The following is a 20,363-nucleotide window of genomic DNA, read 5'->3' as shown; positions in this document are numbered from 1 at the left end:
TGAGTGCTTTCAAAAGACAAAAATAATAAATAATAAACTCTAGGCATGCTAAGAAAGGGATAAGATACAAATTAAATTAATATCATAAATGAAAGGGAAGACATCACTACTGATCCCACAGACATTAAAAGGATTTTATTATCCTTATCTTTTATTAGAATAGTATGGATAACTCTTCCCACAAATGTAAAGTAGACAGTGTGTAAGATCGGGTTTTTTAATTCCACATAGGAGTAAGGAAGGTCTTACAGTGTTTGTCTTTCTGGATCTGGCTTATTTCATTTCACAAAAAGACCTCCAGGTCCATACATGTTGTCAAAATTAACAAAATTTCATTTATTTTGTCTTATTATACTCCATTGTGGGTATGTACCACATTTTCTGTATCCATTCCTTCACTGATTGGCATTTAGGTTGATTTCATAGCCTGGCTGTTATAAATAGCACTACAGTAAACACTGGAGTGTAAGTGTCTCTTCAGGATAACTGATTAATTTCCTAAAGGTACACATCCGGTAGCAGGATTACAGGACTACATGGTAGCTCTATTTTTAATTTTTAAAGAAATGCCCATGCTATTTTCTGTAATGGCTGTACTAGTTTATATTTCTACCAGCATGTGTAAGAATTTAACTTTCTCCACATTCTTGCCAGCATTTCTTACTTTTTATTTATTTGATAATAGCCTTTCTAAGTGGGATAGGTGATATCTAGTTGTAGTTTTGATTTGCATTTCCCTCATGGTTAATAATGTTGAACTTTTTTTCATATATTTGCTGGCCATTTGCATATCCTCTTTTGAGAAATGTTTACTCAGGCCTTTATCACATTTCAATATTGGATTGTTGGGGCTTTTTCTCTTGAGTTGTGTAACTTATAAATTATTACAACTGTAATAATTGTTAACTATAGAGTTTGCAGCTATTTTTTCCCACTCAGTAGGCTGTCTCTCAACTCTGTCAATTATTTTCTTTGCTGTACAGGAACATTTAGTTTGATGTCTCATTTGTCAGTTTTTGATCTTGTTGCCTGTGCTTTTAGGGTCATGTCCAAAAAAATCTATGCCCTGGCCAATATCCTGAAGTACTTCCATTATTTTTTTTGCTAGTAGTTTCATGGTTTCAAGACTTACATTCAAGTCTTGAATCCATTTTATGGTTTGATTCTTGTGTGAGATGAGAGATGAAAGTTGAGCGTAGAACAGTGGTTACATGGGCTGCAGAGAGTAAGGGAAGCGGGAGGGAGGAGTTTGGTCAACAGATATACATGCTACAATCAAATAAATGGAGCTGTTGTGATATTCTATGACATAATAGGGCAAATATGTATATATATGTTATGTGTTATAATGTATATGTTATATATATATAATATGTAATGCAGATATCAAAATAGCCAGAAGAGAGGATTTTGAATTACCATAAAGAAATGATAGAAGTTTAAAGTGATGGTTTTGCTAATTAACATGATTTGATCATTATACAATGCGTGAGTAAAATATCACCACTATACTCTGTAAATGTTTCAGTTTTTAAAAAATACTGGAGCAAACATTTGACCTAGGGTTTAGATGCCAGACAAGGAGCCTGTGTCCCACACTGGAGTGCCTTGGATTGTGTTCCAGCTCCTGATTCAGCTTCCTCCTAATGCAGACCTGGGAGGTAGCTGGCAATGGCTCAGATAGTTGTGTTCCTGCCACTCGTGGGAGACCTGGTATGCATTCCCCAATCCTAGTTTTGGCCTGGCTCAGCCCCAGCTGTTCTGGGCCATTTGGTGAATATACAATGATAGGAGGAGCTATCCTTCTCTCAAAAAGATAAACATAAAAAAATTACGAAATTGACAAAATTAAAGTTGAGTATAATAACTCTCCCAAAGCACAAATTATATAAAGACAAAAAAAAAATGACTGCCGTAGAAGTCAGATTATGATTAACACTAAGGAGAAAGAAGGCAGCATGTGAACAGCCTCAGGACTATAATCAATTTCCTGACCAGAGTAATGGTTTTGTGGGTGTTCGTTTTCTAATAATATGTTAGGTTGATCATCTGGAAGGGGGTTCATTTTTTGGCATGTGTATTTAATTTTCCAATGCAAGAAAAAGGGAAGGAAAACAGGAAAGAGATTATTTGAATAGGCCTATATCTACTAAAGCTATTGAATCAATAATTGATAACCTTCCAGGTGCCTGCATTGTGACACAGCAGGTGCCAGTTTGAGTCCCAGCTATTCTGCTTCTGATCCATGTCCTTGATAACCTACCTGGGAAGCAGTAGAGGACAACTCAAGAACTTAACTCCTGCCACCCAAATGAGAGACCCAGATGGAGTTCCTGGCTCCTGGCTTCAGCCTTGCCCAGCCCCAGTGTTGTAGACATTTGAGAAGTGAACCAGCAAATGAACAATTCTCTCTCTCTCTCTCTCTTTCTGTGTGTGTCTCTGTGTCTCTGTGTCTCTCTGTCTCATTCGGCCTTTCAAATAAATAAATAAATCTTTAAAAGAAGTAATCCAAATAAAAAGCAACAGGCATTAGAATCACTGGTGAATTTATGAAACTTCTGAGGGGAAAACTATTATCAGTTCTCTCTAATCTTCTCTTCTGGAGGATGTAAGTAGAGGGAATACTGCCTAACTTACTCTGTGAGGCTAACATTACCCTACTACCAAACCTAGACAAGGATATTACCAGCAAAACCACAGACTAATATCCGTCATGAGCATAGAAGCAAAAATTTTCTTTACATGGGAGTTCAAATCTATAAATAATACACTGCTCTTAGGACCTAAATTGTAATATCCCAAGAATGCTTAATCGGCAGTCCCAAAGAAAGGACAGTTCCATAATGTCTGAATCCTAATGTGGCTCCAGAGAACCTCAGTTTGCAAAGAAATGAAAGGCTTAGGGTTTTCTAGTGTTATTGCCCCTTTGTGTTTATCCCCCTTGGCCAGATTCTTCATTATCCACCATGTGGGAATCCGTTCCGTGGATTAGAGTTGGACTGTCTGAGTCCTGGCAGACAGCTCTTAGGAGAACAGCACCTCAGTGAGGACACTGGGAGCTCACATCACTCCTGGGAACCCTGATGTGCTGGAGACTTGGTGTGGGAGGAGAAATGGGGCTCCTTTTCTCTCTTTCGATGAGTTGGACTCTACTGTCTCAGCCTTAGGACCCTGAGCTTTGTGTGCTTCCCCTTTGGGAAAATGGAATTGGAGTAAGCACTGCTGTCTCCCTTCTCTCAGATTAAGCTGTGACACAGGTTGTGTTGGTCCCTCCCTCTGCTAGACAGAAGTTTAGCAAGATGTCCCTGTGCTTAGCTTGAACTCTGCTGTTTTCCCTAGTCTCTTTCTCTGGAGGTTTAACTCTTGTAGAAATGCCTGCTAACCATATGGTTGTCCTGCATGTTTTGAAAGGGTGGATGGGGTGGGAGCTGGGGTACGGATATATCGGTGTAAGTGACTGGAATGCTGGTCCCCATGCGTGGACTGTGTGGCCCTTCCTTTCCCTTTCCTTCACTGGGGCTCAGGTACCTCACTCTCCTGCCTTGCTGCAGCTCCTGAGAGCCCAGGGCATCTCCACCAGCTTCAGGCACACCGTGTCAGGGAGTCTGCTCCTGCTGCAAAGCAAAGCCGTGTGAACATTCCCGGCCAGTCTGGAAGGGGGAATGCTATTTATTTTTATAGTGTGTATATTTTGTCGTGGTCTGCTGATTTCCTGTTTCACTGAGAGCAACACTTACCTCAATAGTTAGTTCAATATTGTGTGTTGGATAATTTTTTAAGAGAACTTTTTAAAAAGCTTTTTGATCGTTGGAGGTCTGTAGATTTATTTCCATATGAACTGGTTATTTTGTATAAAGTACATTCTTAAAATAGCAAAAAAAAAAAAAAAGCAAAAATTTTCAACAAAATACTAACAATCTAGTCCAACAATGTATAAAACGAATTATACACAATGACCAAGGGGGCTTTGTCCCAGTGACGCAAAGCTGGTTCAGCATTTGAACCAAGTAATGCAGTTCATCCCGTGAATGAGCTAAAAAACAAAAATCATACGATCGTAGCAGTAGGAACAAAGAAAAGAAAATATGACAACATTCAATCTTTTCATGATTAAAAACTCAGCAAACTAAGATTAGAGAGGAACTGAACACCTACAAAGCTCCACTGCTAACGTTGCGCTAGAAGCTTTCCTCCAAGAACAGAAGAGAGCAAGCAGGTTCCCCTCACAGTTCTCCTTTTCTGTAATGTTAGGAGTCCTAGCTAATGCAGTCGCTAAAGAAACAAAAGGTATCCAGTTTGGGAGGGAAGCTAAAATTGTCTTTGTTTGCAAATGACATGACAATTTGTGAAGAAAATCTAAAAGGATTAACTAAGTAAAAAAATTCTTAAAACTAATAAGCAGTTATAACCAAGTTGTAGGGTATGTGGTTAATATAAAAAAGTTGTTGGCCGGCGCCATGGCTTAACAGGCTAATCCTCCGCCTTGCGGCGCCGGCACAATGGGTTCTAGTCCCGGTTGGGGCGCCGGATTCTGTCCCAGTTGCCCCTCTTCCAGGCCAGCTCTCTGCTATGGCCTGGGAGTGCAGTGGAGATTGGCCCAAGTGCTTGGGCCCTACACCCGCATGGGAGACCAGGAGAAGCACCTGGCTCCTGGCTTTGGATCAACACGATGTGCCGGCCACAGCGGCCATTGGAGGGTGAACCAACGGCAAAAAGGAAGACGTTTCTCTCTCTCTCTCTCACTATCCACTCTGCCTGTCAAAAAAATAAAACAAAAAGTCAGTTGTTACCAGTAATGCACAACTGGAATTTGAAATTAAAAATAATGCCATTTATATTAGCACCAAAAAAAAAAAAGTCCACCTGAATTACCTAACAAATCTAACAAAATATATAGCAAAGCTATAGAGGAAAACTATAATACTGATAGAAGCATTAAAAAAAAAAAAAAAGAATAAATGGGAGAAATACTCATGTTCTTGTATAGTAGGGTGAGGACTTTTTTCTCCAGGAGGTATTTGGATATTTATAATATCATTTGTAGATGATTCAAAATTACCAACTTGAAAATTAGCCTGCTGTAGATTTATTGAGTTTTGAGTCTTGCCATGGTTGCCTCAGCAGGACCAGACCAAATGATTTCTCAGCCCTTGTACAGCCTGCAGGCTGGACATTCCCCATTCCTAATGTATAGGAGGACTCAGTATTATTAAGATGTCAGTTCACACATTAATCTATAGATTTAACACAATGCTCATCAAAATTACTGCACGTTACTTTGTGGATATAGTCAAACTGATTCTGAAGTTTATATGGAATGGCAAAAGACCCAGAATAGCCAAAACAGTGTTGAAGGTGAGGGACAAAGTTGGAGGACTGATAACTACCCAACTTCAAGACTCAGTATAAAAGTCTAGGGGCTGGCACTGTGGCATAGCAGGTAAAGCCTCCGCCTGTAGTGCCAGCATCCCATATGGGTGCGGTTCGAGTCCTGGCTGCTCCACTTCCAATCCAGCTCTCTGCTATGGCCTGGGAAAGCAGTAAAAGATGGCCCAAGTCCTTGGCCCTCTGCACCCACATGGAAGACCAGAAGAAGCTCCTGGCTCCTGGCCTCAGATCGATGCAGCTCTAGCCATTGCGGCCCTCTGAGGAGTGAACCAGTAGATGGAAAACCTTCCCCCCTCCCCACTTCAGCTTCTTGTAACTCTGCCTTTTTTTTTTTTTTTTTAATTTGTTTTTTATTTGACAGAGTTAGACAGTGAGACAGAGAGAAAGGTCTTCTTTCCATTGGTTCACCCCCCAAAATGGCCGCTACAGCCGGAGCTACGCTGATCTGAAGTCAGGAGCCAGGTGCTTCTTCCTGGTCTCCCACATGGGTACAGAGGCCCAAGAACTTGGGCCATCCTCCACTGCCTTCCCGGGCCACAGCAGAGAGCTGGCCTGGAAGAGGAACAGCCGGGACTAGAACCCGGCACCCATATGGGATGCTGGTGCCACAGGCAGAGGATTAACCAAGTGACCTACGGTGCAGGCCCCTGTAACTCTGCCTTTTAAATAAATCTTTTAAAAAATAAAAGTATGGTAATCCAGACAGTGTGGTGTTGGTGAAAGAACAGACAACTAGATTGAGAGAACAGCATGGAGAACGCAGCAAGAAATAGACGTAAACGTATTCAACTGACCTTTGACAGAGGAGCAAAGAAAAAATACAGTCAAAAAAGAGTTGTCAACAAATGGTGTTGGAACAACTGGACATCCATATGCAAAAAAAAATCCAGACATAAACCTTATACCCTTCATAAGAAATAACTAAAAATGGATTACAGACCTAAATGAAAAACAAACTATAAGACTCCTAGAATTTAACATAAGCAGGAAATCTAGATGATGTTGGGTATGGTCATGACTTTTTTTTTTAAGATTTATACATTTTATTTTAAAGTCAGAATTACAGAGAAAGGGAGAGATATCTTTGATCTGCTGGCTCACTCCTCAAATGGCCTCAATGGCCAGGACCAGGCCAGGCTGAAGCCAGGAGCCTCTTCTGGGTTTCCAACACAGGTGCAGGGGCCCAAGGATTTGGGCCATCTTCTGCTTTCCCAGCTGCTTTAGCAGGGAGCTGAATCGTAAGTAGAGTGGGGGACTTCAACTTGGGCATGGCAGCCTAACCCGCTGCACCACAGTGCTGGGCCCGTGATCATGGCTTTTAAGATATAGCCCCAGGAACCGGCACTGTGGCACAGCTGGCTAAAGCCACAGCCTGTACTGCCACCAACTCATATGGACGCTGGTTCAAGTCCTGGCTCCCCCACTTCCAATCCAGCTTCCTGCCAGTGTGCCTGAGAAAGCAACATAGGATGGCTGAAGTCCTTGGGCCCCTGCACTCATGTGGGAGACCTGCAGGATGCTCTTCGCACCTGACTTCAGCCTGGTCCAGCCTGGGTCGTTGCAGCCATTTGGGGAGAGAACCAGCAGATGGAAAACCTTTATCTATCTCTCTATCTCTCTTTCTGTAACTCTGCTTTTCAAATAAATAAATAAATCTTAAAAAAAGATACAACACCAAAGGCATGATCTATGAAAGAAATAATAAACTGAACTTCATTAAAATGTAAAATGTACACTCTATGAAACACACCATAAAGAGCAACACAAGTCACAGACTGCGAAAAATATTTACATAAAAAATCTGATAAAGCATTCCCATCAAAAATTACAAAGAGCTTCTAAAAATCAGTATTGTGAAACAAACAACCAATTGAAAATTTGGCCTGAGCAAGCACCTCACTAGAGAACACATGCAGATGGAAAATAAGCATATGAAAAGTTGCTTGATGTCATATATCATTGGGGAATCAGATACCACTCCATATCTATTAGAATGGCCAAAAGCCAGAACACTGACAACACCAAATGCTGACAAAGATGTGGAGCAACAGGAATCTCATTCATTGCAAAATGCTTACAAGCCACTTTTACGTAGAAATGCAGATGGTACAGCCACCATGGAAAACAACATGGCAATTTCCTACAAAGCAACACATACTCACATGATCTCACTGTTGTGCTTCTTTGTATGTAACCACATGAGTTGAAAAGTTATGTCCGTTTAGATGTTTATAGCACCTTATTCATAATTGTCGAAACTTGGAAGCAGTCAGGATATCCTTTAGTAGGTGAATGGATTAAAAAAAAAAAAAGACTGTCTGTATAGACAGTGAAATGTTCTTCAGCACTAGAGAGAAATGAGCCATCAGGCCAGTGGTTAAGAAACAGCCTGAGATGCCTGTATTCCACACTGGAATGTCTGGTTTTCAGTCCAGACTTCACTTCCAATTCCAGCTTCCTGGTAATGTGTACCCTGGGAGACAGCAGATGAGGGCTCGAGTACTTGGGTCTCTGCCACCCAGCTGGGAGACCCAGACCCAGTCCCTGGCCCCTGGCCTTGGCCTGGCCCAGCAGTGCATTTCAGGAGTGAACCAGCGGATGGAAGATCTGTCTCTGACTTTATCTCTCCTGCTATCTGTCTGTCTATCTCTGCCTTTCAAGTAAATTTTTAAAGTTTTAAAAGACATGAAGGAAACATAGTGCATACTAAGTGAAAAGAAGGCAGTCTGAGAGTCCTGCATGCTGTGTGACTCCAGCTGTGACATCGTGAGAAGGGCAGGACTCCGGATACAGGATACAGCACAGCTGTGTTTGCCGGGGGCCACGGGGGAGCGAGAATTGCAGGACACTGAGGCTGTTCTGCATGGGTCTGTAATGGTGACACATGTCCTTAGACATTTATCCAAACCCATGGGGCATTCAGGGCCACGAGCAGAGCCCAACACGAGCTGTGGACTTGTGGATGCATGCCCAAGGACAATGCCAATAAGTTCATTCAAAGCATAGCAGAGGCCGCAGCCATCACAGACATTCCCGAAGCCAGGGTCTTGGCCGCCGACGTGCTCTCCGGGCTGGAAGTGAGGCCGCCTTACTGTGTGAGCTCTGCCATTCACACCAAGGTGACCAGAAGTCAATCTCATGAAGCCCGGGAAGGCCAAGCACCACCACCCCGGGTTCCATCTGCTGGCGCTGCCCGATGTCCTCCACCAAAGCCCACATAAGGGGCTAAAGGCAAACTATCCTCTGGAAAAATAAAATGGAAACCAAGGTTTTTGTGAAAAAGGAACACTTCATGTAACGTTATGAGTCCATTTTTATTTTTAAAATATGTGTACACTGCCCAAACATTTGACAGTAACAATTTACAAACTGGTAAAGCTGCCCAGTGGACTTGGAGACAGTGGTGGGAAAAACAAGTTATAGCTGGGGCCGGCTCTGTGGTACATGTGGATAAAGCCATCCCCTGCGGTGCCAGCATCCGATATGGGCACCTGTTCGAGACCCCAGCTGCTCCACTTCCAATCCAGCTCTCTGCTATGGCCAGGGAAAGCAGTAGAAAATGATCCAAGTGTTTGGGCCCCTGCACGGCTCCTGGCTCCTGGCTTCAGATCGGCTCAGCTCCAGCCATTGTTCCCATTTGTGGAGTGAACCAGCGGTTGAAAGACCTCTCTCTCACTCGCTTGCTCACTCTCTACCTCTCTCTAAGCTGCCTTTCAAATAAATAAATAAATATTTTAAAAAAGTAGAACAAGTTAGATCTACATGGGGTTGCACCGTGATTCCCACACACGTGTTGAGCAAAAGCAGACAGACCCTAAAGAGCACCAACTGTGGGTGCTGTGACATAGTGGGTGAAGCCACCACCTGCAGTGCCAGCATCCCATATGGGTGCCGGTTCAAGTCTGGGCTGCTCCACTTCCAATCCAGCTCTCTGCTATGGCCTGGGAAAGCAGTGGAAGATGGCCTAAAGTCCTTAGGCCCCACCTGGAGGAAGCTCTTGGTTCCTGGCTTTGGATCAGCACAGCTCCGGCTCTGTGGCCAGTTGGGGAGTGAACCAGTGGATAGAAGACCCCTCTCTCTCTCTCTCTGTGTGTGTAACTCTGACTTTCAAATAAATAAATAAATCTTAAAAAAAAAAAATGAGCACTTATTGCACTGCTCCATTTACACAGAGGACAAGTTGTGCAATGGCTCCCTGTGCTGTCAGAAGCAAGAGCGCCAGCGGCCCTCGGGGATGGCACCAGGTGCACCCAGAGAAGCTTCTCAGAACCAGAGATGTTTCCTCTCTTTTTTTTTCTATTTTTATTTATTTATTTATTTTTTATTTTTTGACAGGCAGAGTGGACAGTGAGAGAGACAGAGAGAAAGGTCTTCCTTTGCCGTTGGTTCACTCTCCAATGGCCACCGTGGCTGGTGCACTGTGGCCGGCGCACCGCGCTGATCCAATGGCAGGAGCCAGGTGCTTCTCCTGGTCTCCCATGCTGGTGCAGGGCCCAAGCACTTGGGCCATCCTCCACTGCACTCCCTGGCCACAGCAGAGAGCTGGCCTGGAAGAGGGGCAGCCGGGACAGAACCGGCGCCCCGACCGGGACTAGAACCTGGTGTGCCAGCGCCGCAATCCTCTTTCTTCATCTGGTTCATGTGACATGGGTTTGTTCCTTTTCTCTGTTCTCTGAGTTACACATGCATACATGCAGTATTTTGGTTGGGAAGTTCTGTTTCAATAAAAATCCTTTTACATAGCTAAGATAGAAAACTTGGTTGAAAAGATGAAGAGGTTGATGGCCGGCGCCGTGGCTCAACAGGCTAATCCTCCGCCTTGCGGCGCCGGCACACCGGGTTCTAGTCCCGGTCGGGGCACCGATCCTGTCCCGGTCGCCCCTCTTCCAGGCCAGCTCTCTGCTGTGGCCAGGGAGTGCAGTGGAGGATGGCCCAAGTCCTTGGGCTCTGCACCCCATGGGAGACCAGGATAAGCACCTGGCTCCTGCCATCAGAACAGCGCGGTGCGCCGGCCGCAGCGTGCTACCGCGGCGGCCATTGGAGGGTGAACCAACGGCAAAAGGAAGACCTTTCTCTCTGTCTCTCTCTCTCTCACTGTCCACTCTGCCTGTCAAAATTTTAAAAAAAGAAAAAAGAAAAGATGAAGAGGTTGAAAGTTTATGTGCCAGCCGGCGCTGCAGCTCACTAGGCTAATCCTCTGCCTGTGGTGCCGGCACACCAGGTTCTAGTGCTGGTCGGGGCGCCAGATTCTGTCCCAGTTGCCCCTCTTCCAGGCCAGCTCTCTGCTGTGGCCTGGGAGTGCAGTGGAAGATGGCCCAAGTGCTTGAGCCCTGCACCCGCAAGGGAGACCAGGAGAAGCACATGGCTCCTGGCTTCGGATCAGCACAGTGCGCCGACCACAGCACGCCGGCCGCGGCGGCCATTGCAGGGTGAACCAACAGCAAAGGAAGACCTTTCTCTCTGTCTCTCTCTCACTGTCCACTCTGCTTGTCAAAAATTTTAAAAAAAGAAAAAGAAAAGAAAATTTATGTGCCAAAATGTGAAGAGTAAATATTTCTTGGGAACCGTGCTATAAGCAGTTTTCAGTTTCTCAGGTTTTCCAGGTGGTATTAAAAAAGAAAAAAAAAAAGTCATCCATTGTCTCTGTAATAAGATTTTTAAAATGTGATTAAGATAAACTTACCGCTAAATCAGTACCTGATGTGCCTCTGCATGAAGAGTTGGGCTCATGGGTGTTGTCCCCTAAGCGAGGGGAGGGCCACCCCACCCCACTGCCCACCTAGCTTGCCCTCCTCACCAGTCTGTGCTGCTCCAAGCCTTGCAGCCTGGCTCCTGGGACTTCTCCTCACTGTTTTTGTGGGTTTCTTCTGTTTTGATTATCCTTTGCCAGGCTGAACAGTCGAAAGAAGAGCAGCAGCAGGGTTTGAATGCAGAGAAACTGGCCAGGCAAGTCTCCAAGGAAGTGTGTCGGCTTCGTGGGCGGAGCCAGAAGGTGCCTCAGCAGGTGCAGTCCTTCAGGTAAAATGGGCCCACCCCAGGACAGCTCTCCGGCTTGTCCTCCTGTGGTCTGGTTAGGCGGGAATACACCCCAGTGCAGGGAAGTCGCCCTGAGGACATGCGCCCCACGTCCCCCATTCCCTGACTTGAATACACGAGTTGATATTTGCTCCTTCCTGGCAGAGCTGAAGCTCTGATTAAAGCCTAGGAACACGGGTGTCCCCAGCTCTTAGCAGCCCTTCACACATGTCAGACACAGGGGAGACACAGGTGTCTTAACTGCCAGGCTACATAGTCCCTCCCCACTCTTAACTTTTTATGGGACATTTTTAAAGTCAAGAGTTAGATTTCCCACATTTGTAACTTTCAGCTGGTACTACTACTGTTTGTAGTGATGAGAGGAGTCCTTCCATGTCCTCAGTGCCATGGTCATTTTGAGAGCATGCAGCATCCTCTAGCATGGAAAATCATACCACGCCCTGTTGTTGCTAAAACCCGAAACAAAGAATTCATAAACATCCTGGGCTTCCCTGAAGATACAAACCTGTTTATGTCACCAAGCAAGTGATGAGAATGGTGGGATAAAGCAGACTGGCCTGGAAGCATGGGCGTTTGGGGAGTGAACCAGTGGAAGGAATACCTTTCTCTCTGTAATTTAAAAAAAGAATGTTGGGGCCGCTGCTGTGGCACAGTGGGTTTAAAGCCCCAGCCTGCAGCACTGGCATCCCATATGGGCACCGGTTCTAGTCCTGGCTGCTCCTCTTCCAATCCAGCTCTCTGCTATGGCCTGGAAAAGCAGTAGAAGATGGCCTAAGTACTTGGGCCCCTACCCACATGGGAGACCTGGAAGAAGCTCCTGGCTTTGGATTAGCTCAGCTCTGGCCGTTGCAGTTGTTTGGGAAGTGAACCAGCAAATGAAAGACCTCTCTCTGGCTCTACCTCTATCTGTAACTCTGTCTTTCAAATAAATAAAATAATCTTTTAAAAAAGAAGAAGAAGAAGTTCTTGGCTTCTGGCTTCAGGTCAGCTCAGCTCCAGCCATTGCAGCCATTTGGGGAGAGAACCAACGGATGGAAGACCTTTCTCTCTGTCTTTCCCTCTCTGTAACTCTTTCAAATAAATAAAATAAATCTTAAAAAAAAAAAAAAAGGAATTTCCCTGGGGCCAGCATTATGGCATAGAGGGTTAAGCCTCCACCAGCAATGCTGGCATCCCATATGGGAGTCCCAGCTGCTCCACTTAGATCCAGTCCCTGCTAAAGGCCTGAGAAAGCAGCAGAAGATGGCTCAAGTGCTTGGGCCCCTGCTACCCATGAGAGACCTGGAAGAAGCTCCTGGAAGAAGCTTCACTTTGGCATGGTCCAGCCCTGGCCGTTGTGGCCATCTGGGGAGTGAACCAGCAGGTAGAATATTTTCTCTCTCTCTTCCTCTCTCTCTGTAACTCTGCTTTTCAAATAAATAAAATCTTTTTTTTTTTAAATGAAGAAATAAGTCTTTAACAAAAAAATAATTTCCCTGGCGTCATGTGAGGTACTTGGTCCCTAGCACACACATGGGAGACTCAGAGTTCCTGGCTTCTGGCTTCAGCCTGATCCAGCAGCCCCTGAGGAGTGAACAAGTAGATGGAGGATCATTCTCTATCTCTCGGAGTGTGTCTCTCTTCTTCTCTGTCACTCTGCCTTCCAAATAGAATAACTCCTTTTTAAAAATTTTTAAAAAAGAAAGAGACCCTCATCCCTAGATCAAACCTGCAATGATTTAAAAGTCGTCTTGTACTGGAAGTCCTGGGGCCAGGTTGCTGCCTTGGCCCCTATGGCATCACCCTGAGCCAGAACTGCCGTCTCCCCGTGGGCCATGGCCATCCTGATTTTCAGTGGAGGTCGGCCCCGGGGAGAGGAGCCCCCTCCAGGCTCGGGGACTCTAGTGATGGTCACCAAGTGTTGTAAACACCATCTTGAAGCCAGTGCGCTTCTGCCCGCCAATGCAGGGAGAAGATGGCCTACTTCACCAGAGCGAAGATCAGCATCCCGTCCCTGCCGGCCGACGACGTGTGACGCCAGCGCTCAGACCGTCTGCCTCCACCTGCTCGGTGAAAGACGGACCGTTTGTCTTCTTTCTTCCTTTTTATTTTTTTTGGGGTGGGGGGGCTGTTTGTGTGACGTAATTGTCAATTCTTGATGGACTTTCATTTCACATATTTTCAACATGTTAATTTGTAAAATACTTTGAATATAATATTTTGAAAAGAAAAAAAAAAGACTCAGCTAACAAAAATGGGGTAATGCGGCCCACAAATTAGCTTGTGTGTGTATTGCCAGTGGGCTTTATCTTGTCAAAGTGGAAGGGAGGCAGGACCTGGCGTGTTTCCCCCTCCGCTGGGTGTCTAAGAAGACACCACGTGGGACAGCGGCTTTTCTTAGAGCGGTGTTTGCGCTTCCCGGTGGTCCCCGGCAGCGGCGCCACGGGCGTTCTTGGAGAGCAGCTCCGGGAGTCCAGTGTGACGTCCTGCCGCCCGGGTGGCAGCACTTTGGCTCCTGGAAACAAGTTCCTTTTTGTCTAAAGAAAACGTAAAACCATGTGAGAATACCCCTGAGAGGCGCGGCACCCCTGGCTCGCGGGCAGAGCGCGGGGAACCGGCTTCCTCTGGAGCGGCGCCTTCCCGTGTGGGCCTCCCGGCTGGCCCCGAGGGCACCCCGGAGACAGCGCGGCCCACCGAAGGCTGCCTTGGTGGAGTCAGAGTTGCCAAAAAGAAGGAAGGGAGATCGGGGGATTTCAGAGTCCCAGCCCCTCCCCTCGGTGCGGGCGTCTGCGGTTCATGGTAGAGAGGGGGCGCCAAGGGGAGAGCGTTGATGTGGGGCTGAATTGTTTGCAAGAAGGAAAAAAATTACTCTAAATGAACAAATTCAGAAATATAATAATGTGCCCTCCTATTAGAATTTTAGCTTACCCAGCCCAGGCACTACTTCAAAAAAAAAAAAAGAAAGAAAAAAAAAAGTCCTCGATGTAGCCCTGCCAGCTTAAAGGCTTCTAAAATATATGTTATTTAAACAACTTAAACTGCCCTTGTTATTCTGTCTGTTATATTAGAAGAAGCATATTTTAGACAACTATCTTACATTGCAAACTAAACCAGTAATTTTTAACAATTCCAAATCATCGTAAAGGAACAGACCCTTTAAATAAAGTGTTAAAAAGTCCCGTTTGTAAGCTAGAATCCTCACTAGCAAAAATTTTTACTGTCTTTAAATTTACTGTACATATTTTAGAAAGCTCATTTTAGCAGAATCAAGGATCAAATTAAGCAGTTTCTGAGCCTAGAACTTTATTTTTTTCTAAAATCCCACCACTTATAGGAATATACAAATTTCTTGTTAGATAGAACTGGACATGACGTTGCTTTGAACAGAAACCAGCCTAGTGAAGCGACTGAGCACCGGCCTTCAAGGCTGCCCAGCTTGCTCTGTTAGATGCCTAAGAAGATCCAGTTAAAGAATGCCATTCGTCCTTGTCGAGGTCAAATGTGAGAGACAGAAGTTTATTTAATGTAAAGTTAATGAAGGTCAGCTGATCTCAGCTTCTTAGTTTGACCGTGAAAAATGTTTATAGAGTTATGTGTAGTTGTACCGTACGATTTTATTTTCTTCATTTATTTATTTACGGTATTATTTATGTTCTGTTTAATATATAGTTTGGTTCTGGCCATTTTAAATGTTCGACATAGAAGAGGCTATATTGGAATATTTACAGCTTTATAAGTCTCCATCAGATTAGCTGTTAACTTTTTGTAATACAAAAAGTTTCAGATAAGTATTAAAAAAATAAAATCTGTCTCGGGCTGGTAGTTAACAGTTGTGACCAAGATGCTTTTGGTTTTATTTTACAGAATTTGCTCATTTCTAACATGAGAAACAAACTTACTTTAATATAACTTTTTCCACACTTTAAAATCAGCAATAGTGTTATGTATTTATAGGCAGCTTTTAATAATACTGTCATATTTGTACTAACCCAAATGAGTCACAGTGACAAAACATTTTACTAACATGATCACAAAACCATATGGACAAATATGAATTTTAATATTATAAATGCTATTTTTAAAAGGTAGGACTTATTCTGCACAGGGTAAAAAGAATGTAATATTTAGTCCTCAATTTTGAATTATCAGTATGTAATTACAGTTTTGTATATCAGAATCTTAAGTGTTACAGGTACAAAAAAATATGGCTAGCCAAATGAACAAAGTTTAGCTGAATCTCGTAGGATGCAAATCAAATAAACTTAAAATCTTTGGGGTTTTTGCTATTGCTTTATTATATTGTATTAAATATCAAAGCTCAGGACTGAACTAAATACTTAATCAGGTTAAATTCTGAATATATTTCTGTTTAAATTTGTCTTGTTTATAAAAGTATGCAAATACATCATGTAGATTAACTTTGGTTTCTGCACTTTCCATGTGTTTGTGGGTGGAAAAAAAAATCAGTGGTTTTTCTGTTTCTTAACAAAGATACATCTGCATAATACTTTATTTTGCTGTTGTTTATTGTTCACTTAATTTCCCTAATTGGCACAAGCATCAGAGTTTACTGAAACCATGGACCAAGCACATATAAAATCTCTCATGAACTTCCCCAGCCCAGCAGTTTGCTGTGAATAGTTCCCGTTTAGACTATGAATACATCTGTTCTGCAGATCAGACAGAGGGCTCCGGAACGCGCGCTCAGTCGGGGGCCTGCTGAGCTGGCAGCGCTCCCAGGAGGCCCTGTGCCCATGCGCACCCACCCGTCCCAACCGCGGCTGAGAGCCAGGGGCCAGTGGCAGTGTGGGCCATCAGGCACAGAGCAGGGAGGAGGGGTTAGATTCTAAGTGAATCTTCCAAAACGCAAGGTTGCCCTCCTGTGCTTGAAGGCGTGAATGAGTGGGGCTGGCTTTTGGAAAGCCTCCATAGAGGCACTGAGGAAAGGAAATGGTGTCTCCCATGTCTCTCACTTCCAATGTTTTTAAAGAACCAGCAGGCTTTTTGTTTTTTTATGTACAATCAGATATCAGGCATTTTAAATCTGGGATGAGACGTTAGCTTATGTCTAATAGGTTATTTCAAACACATGAAAGAAACCAGTGATTAGCAGTGGCATTTCCAATTGCCAAAATGATTCCCCTCCATATGAATAATACCTTCAAAAATACATACACATTTGATACAATGTTTTATTTACCAGCTCTGTGCAATCACTGTGCCTATTTTAAAACTGAGAAAACTCATTCACAGTAAGGATTGTGATTGCTATTAAGTCTTGATTGGTTTTCTTCTTTGACAAGAAGATAAAAGTGCTTTACCAGTCTTAGAAAGAAATTCTAGTTTAAGAAGGTAAATCCCCAGGGGGAGAGGGGGGGATTGCATTTTGGAAAAGCAGGAGCATAGTGAATGGTGGCTGTGTAGCAGGAAGTCCTACCAAATCCAGAGCTGAGCCATCTCCTGAAGCCTGGAGAGCGCTGATGCCTTCTGGCCTAGACTTTGAGGTTGGAGTTTTTCATGGGCAGTCGTTGATGAAGAGCTTCCACGTCTGCCGCCGCGTAGTGGCCGGCCGCAAGCGGAGCCCGGGCGGGGCAGGCTGCACAGTGAAGCAGACACCCTCCCACGAGGAGGGAGAAGCCAGCACCCCAGCCCAGGAACAGGGCCTCCCCAAACTCCCACCGGGGCACAATCTCTGGAAGGGTCTCGTCCCAGAACTCCTGGACCGTCACGTGGGCCACCCACGAGACCGGCACCAGGGCTGTGATGCCTGACGTCCAGAACAGGATTCCCCCCAGGACGAGCAGGCGCTTCTTGAGCTCTTGCTGTCTCTCTCCGATTCTCAAGCAGTCCAGGCCAGACCCCGAGACCAGCAGGCCCAGGAACCCCAGCCCGTTGCACAGAAACATGAAAATCCTGGCGATCCGGAGTTCAGCAGGCAAAGCCAGGAAAGAGTCGAAGCCCTTGCACTGAGTGCCCACTTCCTCCTGGACGACACAAGTCTGCCAGAGTCCCAGGGTCCAGTGTTCCATCTCGTTTAAGTCCAGGTTGAGGTTCTTCCAGAGTGGCAGGTAGTTTGTAAGACAGGATAAAATCCATCCCAGCAAAGATAGTGAAATTCCAGCAAACTGTGCTGCAGTTCTAAATACTAAAGCCATTATGAAGCCCTGTGGGCTTTAACAAAGCTAACTCCTGCCGTTCGGTTGCTGTGAAAAGAAGTGTGACACCTGTGTTATCACTTGCCGAGGCAGAAATATTTTTTCATTGTGTATTTAGGAGGATTCCTGCCAGAGTTGCTATTGTTTGGTTCCATGTTGAATAGGTTTCCGAAGAAAGAGAGGGAAATAATGCAAACCAGTAATGCCAAGGTGTGGCCGAGACCGTGTTCATGTCCTGTGGGCTTGGTTTTGTAGGAAGCAGTTTGTCACTGAAATAAAACTCTTCATTGTTAAGGTATAAATGGCTCTCATGTTGTCCTCAGCCTTTCTAACAAGTCAAAGAATTAAGAAGTCTGAATGCACAAGTGTTTAATTGATGGTTTTCATTTAACTCCTGCTTTCTGTCTCGCTAATTGCACCTGTCAGATGTTCATCTGTTGTAGTTCTCAAATTTCAATGTGTGTGTTACGATGATACTGGATGTTATCATTTTTTAAAAAAAAAAATAGATTCAAGAAAAGTATTTCTTAACCAAATAAATCAGTCTTACCATAAATCTCTTGAGATCTTGAATCAGGCCTTTTTTTTTTTTTTTTTTTTTTTTTTTTTTGAGAAAAGCTCTTCGGCTACATACACCACATAGCTTATGAAACAACAGTGAACCAAATATTGGGTCTATGTATCTACATGCCTTTCTGTCAGATTCATGGACAAGTGCGTAAAAACACTTTTTCTCCATTGTGTAAATATGAGTCTTAATCTGTGGACAGATTGAGCAATGGGACTTTGTAGGTTAGAATCAGCATCTCTGTTCACCACTGAAATAGTTATCCCCAAGTCTAATTTTTAATTGAACAAAGGACAGGCAAACCAACTGATAATACTTGGGTATCCAGAAAAATCAGTGGAATTGTTTTTTTTTTAAATATGAAGCTTTTCAGGAAAGAAATGAGAGAGGATAATGGCTGGTGTTTTAAATCTGAGAATATCACAAAACACCTCCAACCTTCAGCTACATAAAGATCCTCATAAAATTAAACAGAGTACCTAGGAATTTCCTAAAACACAAACCAAAGGAGACCAAGCCGTCATTGGGGAAACAGCACGTTAGCACTGGTTTTGCATGTGGTTTCACTTATGCAGAAACTTCAAAGGATTTCAGATTGCTGGTTTTTCTTCCTCTAGGAAACAGAAACTAGTTACCATTTCCACTTGCCAACAAAAGCAACTAAACAGAAAAGGCTTTCTGATACAAAAAAGAACAGGTTAAAGCTTAAGAGTCACGTTCATAGACACCCACCACCACGGATTGATTTAATAACCAGGTCAGTGAAACATTTCTTCACTCAGACCTATGGAATGCTTACCATAACGATTCTCTTTTAGATACAAGAGGTCCCTGATTATTCTCCAGAGTGGGGAGGAGGGAGTCTAATAGAGAGAAATAGTTATTGAGTGGGAAAATGTGAGCTGCGCAGATTCACGTAACCAGAGACCTCCTCGTGTCTTTGGGGTTAATGGGATACATCGCTCTGGTCTCATCCACGGCTTACACTTTGGGATCTGCAGTTCCGTCTTCCAGGTGTGGACACTGAGTCTGCACGTCTGCCGCCGCGTAGTGGCCAGCCGCAAGCGGAGCCCGGGCGGGGCAGGCTGCACAGTGAAGCAGACACCCTCCCACGAGGAGGGAGAAGCCAGCACCCCAGCCCAGGAACAGGGCCTCCCCAAACTCCCACCGGGGCACAATCTCTGGAAGGGTCTCATCCCAGAACTCCTGGACCGTCACGTGGGCCACCCACGAGACCGGCACCAGGGCTGTGATGCCTGACGTCCAGAACAGGATTCCCCCCAGGACGAGCAGGCGCTTCTTGAGCTCTTGCTGTCTCTCTCCGATTCTCAAGCAGTCCAGGCCAGACCCCGAGACCAGCAGGCCCAGGAACCCCAGCCCGTTGCACAGAAACATGAAAATCCTGGCGATCCGGAGTTCAGCAGGCAAAGCCAGGAAAGAGTCGAAGCCCTTGCACTGAGTGCCCACTTCCTCCTGGACGACACAAGTCTGCCAGAGTCCCAGGGTCCAGTGTTCCATCTCATTTAAGTCCAGGTTGAGGTTCTTCCAGAGTGGCAAGTAAGTTGTCATAATGGACAAAACCCATCCCAGGAAAGATAATAAAAGTCCAAGAGATTGCATTGCTGTTTTGAAGTCAAAAGCCATTGCAACAACTCTGGTGACTTTGCCACTCCTATAGGATCTGCCGCCTTTGCGGTTGACAGTAAGTAGTGTGACGATCTTGGTTCTATGCTGCCTGGAATATAAGCTTTGGCCATTAACTCTCTGGGCACCCCTGAAATGTGTTTTTGTTCTTCTTGAATATAATGTTTCATGTAAAGGACGAGGGACTCTGTTAAAACTATGAGTTAGGCTTTCCGATAAGGATTTGATCTGTTACCTTCCAATTTGCTTGGTAAAATTATATCCCCAATGCTCGAAGATTCTAAGTCTGAGGATGAACAAAGAAGGCTCTATGACCCCTCACCCTAAAATACAACAGAAATCTTTGTGCTTCAATATGGATTAATTAGATTTTAAGTGGTGATAAAAAGCCAGCTCTTTCTACAACAGGACTTCATTGTAATAGCTGCATCTGAGATTTCAGGGATGCAAAACAAGGCCTTGTAAAGAAAGGTAGACTGTTTCCCTATAATCTCTGTGCTCCTCGGACTTCCTGAACCTACACAAGAGCCTGGCCCGTGTTCTTGAGTGTCACAGGGACTCGGCTGTGACTTGGCAGAAAGATTCCCCTCAGA

General features: G+C 44.6%; 3 protein-coding genes across 3 annotated transcripts in view; 1 reads left to right on the top strand and 2 right to left on the bottom strand.

Annotated features, from left to right (window-relative positions):
* The window catches only part of WWC2 (WW and C2 domain containing 2), a 244,760-nt gene extending 228,211 nt beyond the window's left edge, over positions 1–16,549 (top strand). The window contains exons 22-23 of the mRNA XM_062213362.1: positions 11,279–11,406; positions 13,372–16,549. Of these exons, the coding sequence (XP_062069346.1) occupies positions 11,279–11,406; positions 13,372–13,438 (195 nt within the window). The 3' untranslated portion in view covers positions 13,439–16,549. The remainder of the gene's footprint in view (positions 1–11,278; positions 11,407–13,371) is intronic.
* A 136-nt stretch (positions 16,550–16,685) lies between these two features.
* Positions 16,686–18,123, bottom strand: CLDN22 (claudin 22). The gene has a single exon (XM_062213363.1). It carries the CDS (start codon positions 17,556–17,558, stop codon positions 16,896–16,898), a length of 663 nt encoding a protein of 220 aa, XP_062069347.1. The 5' UTR covers positions 17,559–18,123; the 3' UTR covers positions 16,686–16,895.
* A 545-nt stretch (positions 18,124–18,668) lies between these two features.
* CLDN24 (claudin 24) lies at positions 18,669–19,976 on the bottom strand. Its single transcript, XM_062213128.1, has one exon. It carries the CDS (start codon positions 19,768–19,770, stop codon positions 19,108–19,110), a length of 663 nt encoding a protein of 220 aa, XP_062069112.1. The 5' UTR covers positions 19,771–19,976; the 3' UTR covers positions 18,669–19,107.
* Positions 19,977–20,363: the final 387 nt, after the last annotated feature.

This window comes from Lepus europaeus, chromosome 16 (genome assembly GCF_033115175.1).
Source record: "Lepus europaeus isolate LE1 chromosome 16, mLepTim1.pri, whole genome shotgun sequence".
NCBI classification, from domain to species: domain Eukaryota; kingdom Metazoa; phylum Chordata; class Mammalia; order Lagomorpha; family Leporidae; genus Lepus; species Lepus europaeus.
The sequence above is the reverse complement of the archived record's forward strand: the minus strand, read 5'-3'. Positions and strand labels throughout refer to the sequence as shown.

Bases quoted from the DNA above. Each gene is read 5' to 3' on its own strand.
- CLDN22 (XM_062213363.1), bottom strand. From the start codon at position 17,558: ATGGCTTTAGTATTTAGAACTGCAGCACAGTTTGCTGGAATTTCACTA.
- CLDN24 (XM_062213128.1), bottom strand. From the start codon at position 19,770: ATGGCTTTTGACTTCAAAACAGCAATGCAATCTCTTGGACTTTTATTA.